The sequence below is a fragment of the Heteronotia binoei genome, chromosome 18, assembly GCF_032191835.1.
Source record: "Heteronotia binoei isolate CCM8104 ecotype False Entrance Well chromosome 18, APGP_CSIRO_Hbin_v1, whole genome shotgun sequence".
NCBI lineage: Eukaryota > Metazoa > Chordata > Lepidosauria > Squamata > Gekkonidae > Heteronotia > Heteronotia binoei.
In genome coordinates, this window is record NC_083240.1 from 29,720,486 (window position 1) to 29,740,226 (window position 19,741).

Below are 19,741 nucleotides of genomic sequence, written 5' to 3' on the forward strand. Positions count from 1 at the left end.
TTGACATGCCATCTTCTCTATTGTACTTGTTTTTCTGACAGCGGACAGCAGCTGTTTGTGATGCTTAGATTCACTTCTACGTTTTCAAGTTAGAATTTTTAATTGCATCCTGCCTCGAAGGCTGTATTCGGTCAATCAAAGGTACATGCATTTAAAATCATTTAAAAGAGAGAATCTGATCATGACAGAACATGTCTGTGGGGCGGATGCTTAACGGCAGAACTGCCAAGGTATTGTGGATGCACTGATGCCGTGGTTCTCTGCACTTCTGCCCACATTCGTATTATGAAAGCTGCAGCAATGGGGATACCATTTCCCAGAGTACCAGACAACAGGTCCTCACCCGCTGGACTTTACAATCTTAAAATGTAGCAGACAGTGCCAGATTAAACCCTGTGGAGTCTCCTAGGCAGTCAAAATCTCAGGGGCCCCCTCACAAATTATCTCGGAGGACCTGCCCCACCGCCCAGGGCCCCCACTGCAGCCTGTAGGAACCTTCTCAAAAGCCTCTTTGACAAAGCTGTGGGAAAGAGGCCAAGACAGGCAAACCTGGTGATGACGCCAGCAACAGCTGCACCAGGCAAGTCGGGCAAAGAGTGGCTCAGTTGTCAGCTGTGCGTGCAGGCTAAGAGGGCTGCAAGCAGGGGAGAAAAGTCTTCAGCTTGGAGAAACGTTGACTGCGGGGTGACATGATAGAGGTTTGCAAGATTATGCATGGGATAGAGAAGGTAGAGAAGGAAGTACTTTTCTCCCTTTCTCACAATACAAGAACTCGTGGCATTCGATGAAATTGCTGAGCAGACAGGTTAAAATGGATAAAAGGAAGTACTTCTTCACCCAAAGGCGGATTAACACCTGGAATTCACTGCCAAAGGAGGTGGCGGCAGCTACCAGCATAGACAGCTTCAAGAGGGGATTGGATAAAAATATGGAGCAGAGGTCCATCAGTGGCTATTAGCCACAGTATGTGTGTGTGTGTGTATATATATATATATATATATATATATATATATATATATGTGTGTGTGTGTGTATACACACACACACATATATATATACACACACACACATATATTGGCCACTGTGCGACACAGAGTGTTGGACTGGATGGGCCATTGGCCTGATCCAACATGGCTTCTCTTATGTTCTTAAAACCAGGGAGGGGAGCCAGCCCGGGGCCTCTAAAGGTTTGAGAACCCATAGGTCAGTGCCTACATGGCCTAATTGTTAATCCAGCCCTGGTAGCAGAAAAGAAAAAGGATAACTAGAGAGGAAGCTAGCAAACCTGCCATCGTACCTGCCACTTCTACAATATCACCCGGGACAATGTCTCGAGCGCGGATCCTTTGAACTCCATTTCTATCGGCCCTGATCACTTTCCCCATCTCCGGTTCGTACTCCTTTAAGGCTTCGATGGCACTCTCGGCATTCCTTTCCTGAAAACAGAGGAAGGAGAAGCTGTCTTTTTAATCTGTTGGTGTACTGTGTGCATGGTGACTTCATTTTTATCTGAATTTTGTTAAAAGGTTCAGGAGAGAGGGTAGCCACGGCTTCGTCCCCAGAGTGGAGAAATCACACAAGACCTTCCAATCAAACCTGAGTTGCCATGAAATACAACAATGGCCCTAGCCTGGTCATTTACCTGATCCAATGACACCCATTAGAGGTGTTATTTTCTCCATAACAATTAGGGTTGCCAAACTCCAGGTGTGGCTGAAGACCTCCTGGGATTACCACTGATCTCCAGGTGACAGAGAGCAGTTCACCTGGAGGAAATGGCTGACTTCAAAGGTGGACTTCCTTCCATCGATGTACAGTTTTAAAAGGGAATGAGATAGAGGATAAGTTTATCAGTGGCTACCAGCCATGGTGACTGAAGTGAACCTCCATATTCAAAGGCACTAAATCTCTGAATCTCAGAGCCAGGAGGCAACATCAGGGGGAAGTCTCTACTGCCATGCCCTGTTTTGGACCCTCCAGAGGAACTTGTTGGCCACTTTATGAGACAGGATGCTGGACTAGATGAACTACTGGTCTGATCCAGCAGGGCTCCTCTCATGTTCCCCTCCCCAAACCCCGCCTTCCTCAAGCTCCACCCCCAAAATCTCCAGATATTTCCCAACCCAGAACTGTGTAATATGCACAATGCAGACAGCAAGCCTCGATGCAAAAATATGACCGCTGAAATGCTGCAAGCACTGGTCAACGTGTCTTTGAGAAGTTGTGTTATTTGCATCCCCAGAAAGGCACTGTGCAAAAAGGAGCATTCCTACACCAGACTTTTGATGCAGCTCAGCTACTGAATTGCATCATGTTTCCCCCTCCCTGTTGCTATCAGGGTTTTCATCAATCATTTTCTCTGTTTTTTTCCAAATTATGTCTGCTCCTAGCTACTGGCAGCCCTCCAGGGCAAAGGCCCACCAGGGGGAAAAAACCTCAGGGAGGGGGCAGAACTAGGAGAACAAGGACCTAAAAGGAGAGGAAAGGATGCCGTTGAAGCTGAGCTGCATAAAAACCTGGTGTGAAGTAGCCTGTGAATGTCCTCTGGCCACCAGCCAGCAGGGGAGGAATCAAAGCCAACCCTACAGAGTGCCCAAAGAGGGCATATATCATACCTGCCACACTCCTACCACCGCGTTGGCAATGAGGATCATGATGATGACTACAGGTTCCACAAAAGCCGTCGTGGTTTCTTCACCTTCCTCAAACCACGCCAAGACCTGCAGAAGCAAGAAAGAGAGTAAAGAAAGCTACCCTGTTTCCCCGATCCAAAAGAAAAATGGGCAACTAGCACAAAATTAAATCCATTTCATTACATTGGAGAGGAGGAGGAGGAGGAAGAGGAGAAGAAGGGGAAGAAGATGATATTGGGTTTATATTCCATCCTATATTCTGAATCTCAGAGTCTCAGAGCGGTCACAATCTCCTTTACCTTCCTCCACCACAACAAACACCCTGTGAGGTGGGCGAGGCTGAGAGAGCTCTCACAGAAGCTGCCCTTTCAAGGACAACTTCTGCAATAGCTAGCTGACCCAAGGTCATTCCAGCAGGTGAATGTGGAGGAGTGGGGAATCAAACCTGGTTCTCCCAGATAAGAGTCCACACACTTAACCACAACACCAAACTGGCTCTCAGGAGAAGAAGGAGGAGGAGAAGAAGGAGGAGGAGGAGTGGAAGGGGAAGGAGGAGGAGAAGGAGAAGATGGAGAAGGAAAAGAAGGAGGAGGAAGAGAGGTGGGATGAGGAGGAGGGGAAGGAGGAGGAGGAACATGCTGTCAGTTCACAACCAACTCATCATGACCACCTCCACAGGATATTCCAGGTATGAGATGAGCAGAGGTGGTTTGCCATCACCTTCCTCTGCATAACAACCCCAGTCTTCCTTGGTGGTCTCCCATCCAGGTACTGACCATGACTGACCCTGCTTAGCTGCAAAGTCTTGATGAGCTCGGGTCAAAATGGGCTAAGCATCAGAGAGAAGGCAGACTGAAATCAAAGCCCTGACATTCTGTACAAAAACTGGGAAGAAGCAACAGGGGATTCCTCATGCATCAGCTCTACTTTGGAAACGAGACCAGACAATTCAGACTTCCAAGAAATCATTCGTACAAGAAGAATTTCAAAAGGGTCCTTTTCTAATGCAACTGTGGGACTAGCAGGCTAAGCAAGGGCTCCTCGCATACAGTCAGGCATAGTCTAGCAGATTATCATAGCCCTGGTGCAAAGCAGGCTGAGTGGCCCCTGCGTAATTGGTTCTGCGGCTTGGCTTTGGCTTTTTCCCCTGGCTACCAGCTGCCCTCCCCCAGGGCAGTGGACCACCAGATACTTTCCCCGCAAGTTAAACATTCAGTCTGTCCCTATATAGAGTAAAAGAAGGCTATAGATACAATTGTGCATGAGAAAATATGAGAGCCGGTGCTTAGAGCAAGAGTGGCCAAACTTGCTTAATGTAAGAGCAGCACAGAATAAACATCAGACGTTTGAGAGCCGCAAGACAGGAACGAAGGCAGGCAGGCAAATAGATCAGGGGTGGGAGGAGGGAAGGAGAGGTTGAAAGAAAGCAACTTTAACTTTAAATGCATTTTCCAAGTTGCCAGCTGGCTTGGCTTGGAGAAGTGGTTTAAAGAGACAAATGCCTTCTCCAAGCTGGCCAACGGGGTAGTAGGGGCTTCGAGAGCCGCACAATATGTGTGAAAGAGCCATGTGTGGCTCCTGAGCCACAGTTTAGCTACCCTGGCTTAAAGTTTCAAGCTAGGATCTGGGAGGCGTGGGTTCAAATCGCTACTTTGCCATGGAAGTCCACTGGGTCATCTTGGGACGGTAACAAACTCTCAGCCTCACAGGGCTGCTGTGATGATAGAATGGAGAAAAGAAAAAGGACGGAAGCCACTTTGGCTCCTTACAGCAGAGAAAGGTGGCGTATAAATTTAAATAATTAATAACAAAACTCCCAACTTCTCACTTCTGGACCAGATTATCAGCCTGGGCTTGGGAAAGTCCACCCAACAGAAGAAGTTCGAAAGGCCATCTTTCCCCACGTTAGATGGCAAAACTCTGGTCTACACCTCAATAACTCCAGGAGAAGTGGCTTCACTTACAAGGTCAACATCAAGACCTGCCTGTTTTCATCGCCACCCATTTGTTTGCAAAAGTCCCTGGTGCTGAAGGTGCCACACTGGGCAATCATGCCAAGAAACTGTTCAAGCGGCAGCTGGCAATCAACCCCCAGGCATGGACCCAACCTCACCACGCCATTTGTGTGTGCCAGGCTGCCAGCGATCATGGAAAAGGAGAGGAGTTCCAAGCTGCCCTCAAGCCACCAGCCGAGCAACCTAATCTGAGGTCCCCCTCCCATGTTGACCTTCAGGGAGGGCTGGGCAATCTCATTTCCTGCGGCTGAAAAAAAGGCAACCTAGCCCTCTCTCGGAAGATTCTGCAGCAATTAAAACCAGGCCTAGTGTTAGCGGCAAGGGATTTCAGCGGAACAGGATCCAGCGAACACGTCAGGTGCACGGCTAGGTTGGGAGAAGACGACGACCATAGATTTATACCCCGCCCTTCTTTCTGAATCAGAGACTCAGAGCGGCTTACAATCTCTTTTATCTTGGGTCAGCCATAGCTCTGGCAGAGGTTGTCCTTGCAAGGGCAGCTGCTGTGAGAGCCCTCTCCAGCCCTACCCACCTCACAGGGTGTCTGTTGTGGGGGAAGAAGGTAAAGGACATTGTGAGGCACTCTGAGACTCTTCGGAGTGGAGGGCGGGATATAAATCCAATATCTTCTTCTTCTTCTCCCCCCACAACAGACACCCTGTGAGGTGGGTGGGGCCGAGAGGGCTCTCACAGCAGCTGACCCTTTCAAAGACAACTCTATGAGACTATGGCTGCCCCAAGGCCATTCCAGCAGCTGGAAGTGGAGGAGTGGGGAATCAAACCCAGTTCTTCCAGGTAAGAGTCCACATGCTTAACCACTACACCAAACTGGCTAGTGGTGCCAATCTCCAGGTGGGGCCTGGAGATCTCCTGGAATGATAGCTGATCTCCGGATGACAGAGTTTGGTTCCCCTGGAGGAACTAGCAGCTTTGGAGAGTGAACTCTATGGGATTATATCCTGCTGAGGCTCGTCCCTTCTTCAAACTTTGCCCTCCCCAGGCTCCAAATTTCCAGAAATTTCCCAACCTGGAATCAGCAACTCTAGTCCAGGCAGATGGCACATCTGGATCTTTTAGGAAGTTATCCTACTGGCTCTCATGGTTGGACAGAAAGCTTCCAAAGAGCAGCGTTAGAGTGCTGGACTAAGATCTGGGAGACACGGGTTCAGTTCCTGCACTCTGCCTTGAAAGCTCCCCAGGTGACCTTGGACCAGTCACGCACTCCGAGCCCAACCTACCTTACAGGGCTGTTGTGACGATAAAACAGAGGAGGAGGAGGGAATAACACTGCCAAGCCACTTTGGATCTCCATGGGAGGAAAAAAATAGAGTATGAATATCCAAAAGAGAATATTTTAGCCCTTTCCCGAATCCTCAAGAATCAAAGGGGTGGGCTGTTTTACTGTTTTGCTTGACAGCTACTACTGTTCACTCTGCATACACACACACATCCCATTTCCTTTGTTATATTTTTATCTCGCTTTTAAAAAATAGGCTCACACGATTTTTTAAAAAATGAATACATATGGCAGTTAAATTTCAATACAGTTTTTTTGGGGGGAAGGGGAGGTTCTCAGCTGGAGAGTGCCTGGTTGCTTCTCAGTGATCCTACGTCATAGGGTTGCCAGCCTCCAGGTGGGAATAATGAAAAAACAGGGATGTGGGGGGGACAGGTGGGGCTTGAAGATTTCCTGCTTTTACAACTGATCTCCAGCTAGCAGAGATCAGCTCCCCTGGAGAAAATGGCTGTTTTGAAGGGTGAACTCTGTGGCATTGGACCACACTAAGGCCCCTCCCCAAACCCTGCTCTCTCCTGAATCCACCCCCAAAATCTCCAGCTATTTTCCAACACAGGTTACCAACTCCCAGGTAGGAATGGGACTTGAGTCTGGAAGGCCAAACCTGGCAACCAGCAGGAGGGGTGTGTGTGGCAGAAACACGGTGTAGGGGGCAGTGTCGCATGTATAATGATGTCACTTCCAGGGAAAACTCAGAAACAACAGCGTTAGCTCTAGAAGTCTCTGGGAAATCTATCATAGAGTTTCTGGTGATTGCTAAAGCTGCCACTGTTATTTCCAGGCTGTGTGCCGTAGCACAGGTTGACACATTATTTTATTTATTTATTTATTTATTGGATTTACATCCCACCCTCTCCGCCAAAGCAGGCTCAGGGCGCAATTCCAGCCGCGCACCAGGTCTGGAACATCCCGTCACTGCTGCTGGCCCATCAGTTGCATGCAAAAGGTTTGAAAAGGTAATTTGAAAATAGAGGATTAATAAATTGGCTTATAAAAACAAGTGGGAGGCGGCAGAAGCAGGCCAAATTCTGCTGCCCAAGTACTTTCCCCAGGTGAAAGTACAATTATGGGAGAAGCAGCGACTTCTCTCTCTCAAAACTTTGCCGTCATGCCAAGTTCTCCCTAGGAATCTTCTGTGGACAGCCACAAAGCTTAATTCTCCTCGGGCGGGTAGAAAGCTTACTTGAAAGCCAAAAGGAACTGGTCCCTGTTGTGGTAATGACACATTTAGAAAAGGAACAGAGGCCCATTTGTACAGGTGCTACTTAATGCCGACAGAGCCTTTCGGCTCTCTTTGTTTTCATTTTATCAGATTAACTAATTGACTTTAACAAGAAAACAAAGGGGGAGGGGGAAGACCGGAAACCCGCCAAGAATAAGACCTCTTTCACTCAAATGCTAAGCTCACACAGTGAAAACAAAACATAATTGAATATTATTCTATTCAAGACTCCATGGGGGGGGGGGACTTTCAAAAGTCCCAGCTTTGTTCCTAGATCTCTGAGCACATATTTTGGCAGGCTTATGCGCTTCTCTGTGGTGTCTTGGAGGACCAAAGATGGCAAGCGGGTATAAAACACACTTTTCAGAAGCAATTAAACACCTAAATTTGTTTCTCCATATGTTTTCATTTGTGATTTTGGAAACTGGAGGAAATCCATATTTTCTTATTCAGATTGGTGGAGGAAAGTGCCGCCAAGTTGCAACTGACTTTCGGCTAGGGGTGAAAGGTGTTGTGGGGATAGAATTGCCAGACCCAGGCAGGGAAAACTCATGGAGATTTGGGGACAGGGACCTAAGTGGGTACATTGCCATAGTGTTCACTCTCCAAAGAATGCCCTTTCTCCAGGGGAACTGATCTCTGTAGTCTGGAGATGAGCTGTAATTCCAGGGGATACCCAGGTCCCACCTGAAGCCTTGTATACTTACTTATGGCAACACTGCACGGTTTTCAAGGCAAGAGACAATCAGAGGTGGTTTCCCATCGCCTGCCTCTGTGTACCGACCCCCCAGTTTCCTTGTTCGTCTCCCATCCATGTATGAAATAGGGCTGACCCTGCTTAGCTACTGAGATCTGACATGATCAAGCTAGCTTGGGCCTGCCACATCAGGGCAATTTGGATTACTGCAACCTGAAACTCAGTCGAGGAAACAAGCATTTTCTGTTCTCAGAAACAGAGCTCCTCACAAAAGGCAAATGACCAAATCGAAAGTTCTAGAGGAGGGATATGCAGCTAGAGACTGAACAGGCAGCTGTAGCCCCCCAAAGCTCAGAAGTAAAGCAGGCACTTTGCACATAGAGGGATCCAAATTCAATTCCCAGGGGCTTGGATCTAGTGATGCACAAGTAGAAACACAGATGAAATACACTTCTATTTGCACAGGATCTTGGGCAACACCTAGTGCAGGGGTGGCCAAACTTGCTTAACGTAAGAGCAACATGGAATAAACATCAGATGTTTGAGGGCAGGGAGACAGGCAGGCAGGTAGACAGGAAGGAAGGCAGATAGATGGAGGGAGTGGGGAGGGAGGGAGAAGTGGAAAGAAAGCAACTTCATTTGTACATGCCTTCTTCAAACTGCCAGCTGGCTTGGCTTGGAGAAGTGATTTAAATGCCTTTTCCAAGCTGGCCAACAGGGCAGTGGGGGTTTCAAGCAGAGCCAGTGTGTGGGAGTCGGTGAAGCAGGCGGTGGCTTCAGGCACCACCTCACCATGGGGGCGGGCGCCCCCCCTCCCTGCTCACACCAACCCCAACACAGTTCGGCCCCTCCCATGGCAGCCAGTGTACTCAGAGCTCGCCTCTGAGCATGCCCGCTGCCTGCCAGACATCACCGAGGCTTCCCAAGTCTCGGGAAGTCGGGGGGGGGGGGTGACAGCGAGCGCGCTCAGAGCCCGGCTCTGGGCACGCCCGCTGCTGCCCTGACTTCGTCCAGGCTTCCTGAAGGGGGTGTGTGCAGTGACAGCTTCTTGCATGCGGACAGACACAGGGAGGGGGGAGGGCCGCCGGTGCACGGTTCTGCCTTTAGCAGCAGAAACCCTAGCACCGGCCCTGGTTTCAAGAACCACACGATATGTGTGAAAGAGCCACATCTGTCTCCCAAGCCGCAGTTTGACCAATCCTGGACCTAATGGAATTCACTGCCACAGGAGGTGGCGGCGGCTACAAGCATAGCCAACTTCAAGGAGAGATTGGATAAGCATATGGAACAGAGGCCATCAGTGCCTATTAGTCACAGCTTATCGTTGGGACTCTGTCTGGAGCAGTTATGTTCGGTATTCTGGGTGCTTGGGGGGGGGCACAGTGGGAGAGCCTCTGGTGTCCTAGCCCCACTGATGGACCTCCTGATGGTGATTGGTTTTTTTTGGCCACAGTGTGACACAGAGTGTTGGACTGGATGGGCCACTGGCCTGATCCAACATGGCTTCTCTTATGTTCTCCCTTTATATTGTTAGAGCAACGGCCTCACTGACCTGCTTAGAGGCATTCTGTTCAGCTGTCCTAGGCACCAGTGGCCACCTAAGTCTCCAGCCAGCCACACACCACTCTCCCAGCCCACCCAGCCCTTGGACGGGCTCTCACTCTTTCAGTACCACTGCCCCAACTGGTTATTTTATGAATTACAAACCACTCTCCCAGCCCACGCAGCCCTCGGACGGGCTTTCTCTCACTCTTTCAGTACCACTGCCCCAACTGACCATTTTATGAATTACACACCAAAAAGGTCAAAGCTCCCAGCTGTCTTCCCATATTACATGATCATATGAAGTTGATTACTGAAACACAGCAACGGTGCATCAAGGTCAATAATGTCTATCCAGACATGGTGGTACTCCCCTTGCTCTGGTGCCTGGGGCAGCTGCCCCTTCTGCCAGCCCTGCCCTCGTTCCAAGAACTATGAGTTATTCTTCACTTATGTGTGACATGCCATCGAGTCGCAGGTGATTTATGGCAACCCCAGAGGGTTTTCAAGGCTAGAGGCATTCAGAGGTGGTTTTCCACCACCTGCCTCTGCACAGCAACCCTGGACTTCCTTAGGTCTCCCATCCAAAGTTCTAACTTGGGCTGACCTTGCTTAGCTTCCAAGAGCTGACAAGATCAGGCTAGTGTGCGACATCCAGGACCAGGCGTTCTTAGCCTCTGAGAAATAGCTTTGGTAACATTTGTCCTTTGGACAGGCTCCCTTGCCAGCCAGATCACAGCAGGGGCAGAACTCCAGGCAACACAGTTCCCTCGAGTGCGAGATGCATACATGGGCATGGCGAAGCTCCAGTTTTTGCATGCCTTTGCCTCCGTTTTGATTGTCCTGGCTTCTTTGCCTCCGTTTCAGCAGGCGCTTTGCATTGGCAAGCCCCACCGCAAATTAAGCAAATCCAACTGGCATATCCCACCCCTGCAAAAGCAAATGAACAGCAGGTTGCTTTCCAGTTTCCTTTTGAAAAACTCCAGCTGGTGAGGATCACTTGCCCGATGGTTTTGACTGGCAGTTCTCCGAGGTTATCAGGGCCCTATCAACTTTGGATGGAGGCACCAGAGATCGAACGCAAGCCCTTCTGCATGCAAAGGGCCACAGGCCTTCCCAACAAGAAGATGCCTGGCCCAACATCAGACCCATCTAGCTAGCCACTGGTCATAGCTCCTCATAGTCCCAAACCAGGGGATCTGCCTTTTCCAGCACTTAACCACTCCACCAAACCACTATACCACTACACCAAACTAGATGCACAAGTCTGATCCAGCAGGGCTGGATGGACTACAGGTCTGATCCAGCACATACACACACACAGGGCTTTTTCTGTAGAAAAAGCTCAGCAGGAACTTATTTGCATATTAGGCCACACCCTCTGACACCATTATCAGGCCACACAGGACTTTTTGTAGAAAAAGTCCAGCAGGAACTCATTTGCTTATGAGACCACACCCCAACATCACCATTGGTTCACATAGGACTTTTTTTGTAGAAGAAGTCCTGCAGGGACTCAATTGCATATTAAGCTACACCCCTGACACCAAGCCAGTCAGAACAGAGTTCCTGTGTGTTCCTGCTCAGAAAAAAAGCCCTGCACCTCTATAAGTATGTGGAGGGTGGGGTTACATATGAGACTTTGGTTCCAGCTTGTACAGATAAGGCAGAGCAATGGTGCAATGCTCTCCAAACATCGTTTATTTTCCATTTATAGATCACTGACAATTTGGTAATATTGTTGTGGTTTATTTGGCAGGTTACAGCTCTTTCCATTTCCGTCTATATAAAAACATTTATGGATTGTGACTGGATTCATCTGTTTGGCAAACTGCAACTTGAGAGTTAATTAAAAATAATACGAAAGGGAGAAAAATGAACAATTGCTGTGATTGTCTCACGGCGGGTAAGCCAGGGCCTTGCAGGGATGTGCTGTCTTACAGACGATGCTAAATAAAGGGGGGGGGGCAGCAGATGGTCCCACAAAATTCTCTGATATTTCTTATATGGCATCTTTCCTTCTAAACTTCTGTATCACCAACGTGGAGACTTATATTTTCTCTGTCAGGTAGATAAAATATTTTCATACCCATCCTGAATTCAGGCATTCATCTAGAAATGCTGCCCCCACCCCCACACCACAATACACACTCAGTTTTTAAAATCTTGGCTACAAATGCAAATGCAGCTATTTTCCAGTGTCTTCACAAACCTCCCATGCAAGAAAACAGATGGCATTAATTCAAAGCAAAGAAACGATGCTTGGTATATTGTCCCTCAATATAAACACCATGTCTCTGCATATATAAAACTAGCAGCTCAAGGAAAAGTTTCTAGCCAAATCATAAGAACATAAGAGAAGCCATGTTGGATCAGGCCAATGGCCCATCCAGTCCAACACTCTGTGTCACACAATGGCCAATATATGTGTGTGTGTGCGTGTATATATATACACACACACACACATACATACACACACACACACATGTATATATATACACTGTGGCTATAGCCACTGATGGACCTCTGCTTCATATTTTTATCCAATCCCCTCCTAAAGCTGGCTATGCTTGTAGTCACCACCACCTCCTGTGGCAGTGAATTCCACATGTTAATCACCCTTTGGGTGAAGTACTTCCTTTTATCTGTTTTAACCTGACTGCTCAGCAATGCCCACGAGTTCTTGTATTGCGAGAAAGGGAGAAAAGTACTTCTTTCTCTACTTTCTCCATCCCATGCATAATCTTGTAAACTTCTATCATGTCACCCCGCAGTCGACGTTTCTCCAAGCTAAAGAGCCCCAAGTGTTTTAACCTTTCTTCATAGGGAAAATGTCCCAACCCTTTAATCATTCTAGTTGCCCTTTTCTGGATTTTTTCCAATGCTATAATATCCTTTTTGACGTGCGACCAGACTTATACACAGTATTCCAAATGAGACTGCACCATCGATTTGTACAGGGGTATTATGATACTGGCTGATTTGTTTTCAATTCCCTTCCTAATAATTCCCAGCATGGCGTTGGACTTTTTTATTGCAATCGCACACTGTCTTGACATTTTCAGTGAGTTATCTACCACGACCCCAGGATCTCTCTCTTGGTCAGTCTCTGCCAGTTCACAACCCATCAACTTGCATTTGTAGCTGGAATTCTTGGCCCCAATGTGAATTACTTTGCACTTGGCCACATTGAACCTCATCTGCCACGTTGATGCCCACTCACCCAGCCTCAACAGATCCCTTTGGAGTGCCTCACAATCTTCTCTGGTTCTCACCACCCTGAACAATTTAGTGTCATCTGCAGACTTGGCCACTTCACTGCTCACTCCCAACTCCGGATCATTAATGAACAAGTTAAAGAGCATGGGACCCAGTACTGAGCCCTGTGGCACCCCACTGCTTACCGTCCTCCACTGTGAAGACTGCCCATTTATACTCTCTCTCTACTTCCTATTAATTAGCCAGTTTTTGATCCACAAGAGGACCTGTCCTTTTTCTCCATGACTCTCGAGCTTACTAAGGAGCCTTTGATGAGGAACTTTATCAAAAGTTTTCTGGAAGTCAAGGTAAACAACATCTATTGAGTCTCCTTTGTCCACATGTTTGTTCACCCCCTCAAAGAACTGTAACAGGTTAGTGAGGCAAGATCTTCCCTTACAAAACCCATGCTGAGTATTCCTCAATAACTTGTGTTCATCAATGTGCCTACTCATTCTGTCCTTGATAATGCTTTCTACCAACTTTCCCGGTATTGAAGTCAGACTGACTGGCCTGTAATTTCCCGGATCTCCTCTGGAACCCTTTTTAAAGATGGGGGTGACATTTGCTACCTTCCAGTCCTCAAGAACGGAGGCAGATTTCAATGAAAGATTACATATTTTTGTCAGGAGATCCACAAGTTCAACTTTGAGTTCTTTCAGAACTCTTGGATGTATGCCATCCGGACCTGGTGACTTATTAGTTTTTAATTCGTCAATCAGTTGTAGGACCTCCTCTCTTTTCACCTCAATTTGACTCAAGTCTTTCAACACCCCTTCCAAAATTAGTGGTTCTGGAGCAGGTAAACTCTTCTCATCTTCCACAGTGAAGACTGAGACAAAACATGCATTCAGCTTCTCGGCCATTTCCCTATCCTCCTTCAGTAATCCTTTGACCCCTTGGTCATCCAAGGGCCCCACTGCCTCCCTGGCTGGTTTCCAGCTTCTGATATATTTGAAGAAATTTTTATTGTTGGTCTTTATGTTTTTTGCAATATGCTCCTCATAGTCCCTTTTTGCCTGCCTGATCACAGTCTTGCATTTGATTTGCCACAGCCTGTGTTCCCTTTTATTAATCTCACTTGGACTAGCTTTCCACCGCTTATCCTCTCCCTGAGATGCTGCAAACACATAATTTTTAAAAAAAATGTTTTTCCATATGTGCATTTTAAATTTTGTTTTAATATTTTGACTGTTATTCCCCTTGGGACCCTGAACCAGGCAAAAACATGACAAAAATGTTTAGAATAAAGATCCCCGCATGTAGAAATGTAGCAAGTCAAGAGAAAGACTGGCTTCTTCCCGAAATGGTGATTTCTCTTTAGTTATCAAGCATCTTTAATGAGAGTCAGCCTGCATGACTGATGGTGCCCCACATGACTCAAACTTCCCTGAAGGTAGAAAACTAAGAGATCAAGGGAAGGATTTGTTTGTATTCACAGATCTGTCTGTCTTCATAGTTATATACTGAGAACTGAATGAAGCTTTTTCAGCCTTTAAATTTTACACTTTTGAAAGCATGACAAATAGCTGATTTATTCTTACGGACTACTGACATTTTGAAACTTTTTGGGAAACTTTTTTGAGTCATTTTATGTTTGTGTTACACACAGGCTTATCACACGCTATGTTTTTAAAATTTAAGTATTATGTAGATTAAGACTTGATGAAGCCTTAGAAACGCGCCCATCCCCATTGTCTTGCAAGCTTCTCTAAACCAAAAAAAAAAAAAAAATTTTTTTTGTCACCTTGCAAACGTCTTGTTTAAAGATATTTTGTTGCATTATGATTTTTGGAAATAGAAACTTGATATGAATTGTTGGATATTGCATACAAGTGTACATATTGTGCACAATAATTAACACAATATAAGAGCCTTTATATTAAGAAATTATTTATTATTGATTACACATGGTACTCAAGTGTTTTTCATCGTCTCCTACACCGTGGTCCTTTTGTGTTATTTATATCTTGTTGAGTCAGACTCACTTGGCAAGTTGGAGACAGAATGACACTCCTCCCTGAAATGCTAATTTTCCTTCAGTTTTCAGGCATCTTTAAAGGGAGACAGCCTGCATGATTGATGCTGCCCCACATGATTCAAAGATCCCTGCAGGTAGAAAACTAGGAGACCAAGGGAAGGGTTTTAGCCTGACACGCTGGTTTTCCACAGTTGTTGGGACATCTTCTAAAGTGAGTCAGACCCATTTGGCAGGTTAGGGAGAGAATACGAGGATATATATATATATATATATATATATATATATATATATGTGTGTGTGTGTGTGTGTGTGTGTGTGTGTGTGTGTGTGTGTGTAGAGAATACGAGGACATATATATATATATATATGTGTGTGTGTGTGTGTGTGTGTGTGTGTATGTATGTATGTATTTAATGCTGAAAAATGGATTCACCAAGACCTACAGATGATTCACCAAGACCCACAGATGATTCTCCAAGATGAATGGATGGATGATTCACCAAGACCCACGGCACTCTATTTACTCATGCCTCTTGTTTTTTGGAAAGGAGTGGGTTAGCACAAGGGCAGCCTATCCTTGAGAAACAGCATTCTTTAAAGCAAAGCAAGCTGGTGGGAAGAGATGAGCCGCAAGGCATCAGAGAGCAAAAGACTTACAGCAAAGTGAACGCATAAGGGAAGAAAGATGGGAACTAACTTTGAGAAGGAAGGAAAAAAGGGGGATGATATTAACACTTGAAGGCCCTCCAGGAGCAAGGTGGGACTTTCCTGGACACCACCTTTGAGGAAGGGGTAGGACCCTGCACCAGCAGGGATCTTCCTACCACTGGTGAATGGAACTCACTGCTAAAAAGGCAAGGGAAGCCTCTAGAAGAGACATATTTTATGGGGGGGGGGTGCACCTGGAAGTCATAGCGACTTCTTGTGACTGACCCCTACTGGAGGCCTAGAGGATATTCAGGGAAGTGGCTGAATAAAACCTGCCCCCACCTCCCAGCTGCTGGTATTTCAAGGAGATCTCCCACTCAAGTACATGCCGGAGTTGGCCCTGCTTATCTGAGACCTGACAAGATCATACATGCCTGGGCTACTCAGGTCAGGGCTAGAGGAGACCTATTTTAAAAGGGAAGTCCATCAAGAACTGTGAGCACAGTGGCTAGGTGAAACGTCTATGGTCAGAAGCAATGTATCTCTGAATGCCAGTTGTTAGCAAACAAATGAACGAGGACTGCTCTTTCCATCTTGACCTGCTTGTGCACTGATAGCCAAGAGTAGAACCTCCATGTTCAGGGGCAGTCTATCCTGAAAGCATGCAACTGGCTAGAAGGACTTTTCTGATTTGTCAGGATTGCCAGGAATGGAAACTGTATTTGGAGGCCGTCTACCTAAAAGCACATGGCTAGCCAGCAGGACCCATTAGTCATGACAGCTGAGAATGGAACCTCCATGTTTCAGAGACAGTCTACCTCTGAGTTAGCTGGAGACAGAGGAGAGATGCTGCCTTCATTACCAGCTTGTGGGTTTCTTGGGGGCATCCAGGTATCAAAATGATGGAGCAGAGGATCCAGCAGGGCTCTTAAAATTCTTATGCACCATCAGACCAGACTTAGATAGATTCAGTGGCCCCTAAAAGTAAGCCTATGCTAGAGTCATGTGTGTGACTGTTCCCAAACCAAGTTGGGATAACAGAAAAAAACATTGCTTGGGAAGTTTTCCCCACCGCCATTTGCTGCCGCACAAAAGTCCCTGCTGTCATCTAATGCCAGAGTCAAATTCTTTCCACCGTGTCCTCACAACCACGAGCAAGCCCTGCACTACAAAATCACATGCCATGGAACCGATCGCCAGCGTGGAGCTCCAAAAAGCTCAAGAAACAGAGATGAAGCTCGGAGCACTCGCCTGACTCATCCAAGGAGGCCGACCAGATGGGCAGCTTAAAATAGAATCCGTGGACATGCAGAACTAACGTCTGGGAGGCATCTTAAGGCTCTTGGGATTGGTCTTGGCTCAGAACATTCGAAGTTGATCAGACTATGGTTCCGTAGCTCAACCTTGTCTCCTCACATGAGCAGAGGCTGCCCGGGATTACAGGCAGAGAAACATCGCCTGTGGTCTGAAATCCTTCAGTTCGAAATACCAAAGGAATCCCTCCTGCCCGCAAAGAACCAGATGTACAACTGAGCTAGGAAACCTCTCCTGTGTTTCTTTTCTACTCCACCAGCCTTCTGTTTTCTAACCACCTGACAAAGCTGTTTTCTAACCACCTGACAAAGCTTGGTATTCTCTGGTCCCAAAAGGCAGGGGCTCTGGCAGAGTAAGGTCTCTCTGCAGCATCTGCAAGTAGGGATGCCAAATTCTAGGCAGTGGCTGGAGGTCTCCTACAGTTGCAACTCCAGAAAGCAGTCCACCTGGAGAAAGCAGATTGAAAGCAATTCTGGAGAAAATGGCCACTTTGGAAAATGGCTGCTTCCTGGAAAAAATGGCCGCTTTAGACTCCATGGCATTATATCTCATTCAAGTCTCTCCCCTTCCCAAACTCTGTCCTTCTCAAGCTCCACTTTCCTTCCCCCCACAAATCTCCAGGTATTTCCCAACCCAGATCAGGTAACCCTACATGCAAGAAGTCAAGGATTCAACCTAGGACGTTCTAAAGACCTACTGCTGAGTCAGAATCCTCCCCTAAAAACTCAGAGCAATGAAACGTGTGTGTGTGTGTTACGTGTTGTCAAGTCATTTCTGACTTAGGGCAGCTCTATGATTTAATGCCCAATTCGGTGTTCCCAGAAGGGCAGCGCCCTAGGCCAGGAGTGGCCAACGGTAGCTCTCCAGATGTTTTTTGCCTACAACTCTCATCAGGCCCAGCCAGCATGACCAATGGCTGGGGCTGATGGGAGTTGTAGGCAAAAACATCTGGAGAGCTACCATTGGCCACCCCTAGTGAAAGGGCTGGCCCTGTAAATAACCCTGACACGTGAAATACAAAAGCAGCATGCTCCCACATTGGATTGCCAGTTCTAGGTTGAGAAATACCTGAAGATTTTGGGGGTGGAGCCTAGGGAAGGTGGCAGATTTGGGGAGGGCAGGGACTTCGACGGGGCACAGTGGCATAGAGTCCACCTTCCAAAGCAGCCTTTTTCTCCAGGGGAGTTGATTTATGTCATCTGGAGACCACCCAGAGGTTGGCAGCGCTATTCCCACAATGCTTCCAGAGCCGATTCAGAGGGAGCGTTCCTGCTTTTGTATTTCACAGATCCTCTTGAGGAAGGCTCAAGACAATACACGTAGGGGTTATGAACACACTGGAATAAAATTGTCTTCCCACTGCACTGCTGCTTTTTCTTCCCTTTGTCTCTTTGCATACACTGCCAACAATGCATCGAGACAAGGCCAGAGAATTGTGTGGCCCTTCGTTCTCTTCTCAATCAAACGTGCAGGTTTGATTGATGCACAGGTCAAATTCTCTTGGGAGATGGTAAACCAGTAACTCAGCAGTTCTCATCAGGACTACAAAGGAGGGCTTGTGTGACTAAATGTTTCTCTGTACAAAAAAAATTCCCTTTACTCATGTAGGAGTGTATCTGGGGGAAGCCAAGTATTAGAATCCATCTCCTTGAGACGCTAGTTTTCTGCAAGAAAGGGTTTTGAGAGAGAGAGAGAGAGACAGAGACAGAGAGACAGAGAAAGAGGACAGACAGACAGAGAGGAGCATCCAGTTATTTAAACCTCCACCTGCATATTGAAGCAGTCCAGCCCAGACACAGGGCGATTCCCCACTAGCCTTATGCTGCTCTCACTCTCGTCTTCTCTGCGGAAGTGCCGTAGTTCATAGTTCAGTTGTGCTATGTTATTGTTGAGGGGGTGTAAACTGTGACCAGTTTCCCACTAGCCTTATGCCTCTCTCACGCTCCTCTTCTTGGCGGGGCTTCCGTCGGATTTCACACTATCTGCCCCAAGGCTACAACTCGCTCCGCTTCTTTCGCACAGAAGAATAAGAAGATGAAGATATTGGATTTATATCCCACCCTCCACTCAGAAGAGTCAGAGCAGCTTATCATCTCCTTTATCTTCCTCCCCCACAACAGGCACCCTGTGAGGTGGATGGGGCTGAGAGGGCTCTCACAGCAGCTGCCCTTTCAAGGACAACCTCAGCCAGAGCTATGGCTGACCCAAGGCCATTCCAGCAGGTGCAAGTGGAGGAGTGGGGAATCAAACCTGGTTCTCCCAGATAAGAGTCCACACACTTAACCACTACACCAAACTGGCTCTCAAACAAGATCCTCTAAAAACCAGTTTCTGTTTGCTGTGCGGAAAAGGCGGAGCTAGCTGCAGCCCCAGAGCAGATAGCATGGAAGCCCCGCCGAGAAGAGGAGCGTGAGAGCGGCATAAGGTTAGTGGGAAATTGGTCAGTTTACACCCCCTCAACAATAACATAGCACAACTGAACTAATAACTGCATTCCTCCCATATACTTGTATAAAACCAGCCGCAGAAGTGATCCAAACTGGCCGCCAAATCGGTACTGACTTCAACCAGGGCTTCAGCCGCCAGTGAACCCAAGCCCAGTTTGACTCCCCCGCTGTCCACATGACTGGTAGAACAATTACATCATTTACATTTTTATTCTGCTTGTCCTTCAGCATACAAAAGAGGTGGCTTGCCCCTCCTCTGTTGTGTCCTCACATAATAACCCTGCGAGATGGGCTGCGTGGAGAGAAACACTGGTCCAGGGTCGCCCCATGAATGTCATGGCTGAGCAGGGATTCAAAACCAGGTCTCTTGCATCCTAGCCCTGACACTGTAACCACTATGACGCCCTGGCTTGGCAGGAATCCCAAAGTGCACAAGTTTGTGCTGGTACTTACAAATGAAACGAAGGCCGCCAAGAGGAGGATGCGAACGAGGAGGTCTTCAAACTGTTCCACCACCAGTTCAAAGAGAGACTTGCCTGGCAGGAAAGAAAGCCAGGTGTCATTTCAATGCTTCAGCAAGACCAGAGTTTGACTGGGCACCGGTCCTGAGTGTATTTGGCTGTGATCCTATACATGCACACACTTGGGAGTCAGCAAGAACTCCTGTTGGATTCAGTGGAGCTTGCC

The 19,741-nt window shown here is 47.3% G+C and overlaps 1 protein-coding gene across 2 annotated transcripts in view; it reads right to left on the reverse strand.

The window, feature by feature from the left end:
• ATP2A3 (ATPase sarcoplasmic/endoplasmic reticulum Ca2+ transporting 3) overlaps positions 1–19,741 on the reverse strand; it is a 165,193-nt gene that overhangs the window by 61,715 nt on the left and 83,737 nt on the right. The window contains exons 3-5 of one of the 2 annotated variants that reach the window (XM_060259213.1): positions 19,508–19,590; positions 2,616–2,720; positions 1,298–1,436 (exon numbers count right to left, since the gene is read on the reverse strand). In XM_060259213.1, coding sequence (XP_060115196.1) covers positions 1,298–1,436; positions 2,616–2,720; positions 19,508–19,590 — 327 coding nt within the window. The remainder of the gene's footprint in view (positions 1–1,297; positions 1,437–2,615; positions 2,721–19,507; positions 19,591–19,741) is intronic. The other variant, XM_060259214.1, reaches the window with a different exon arrangement.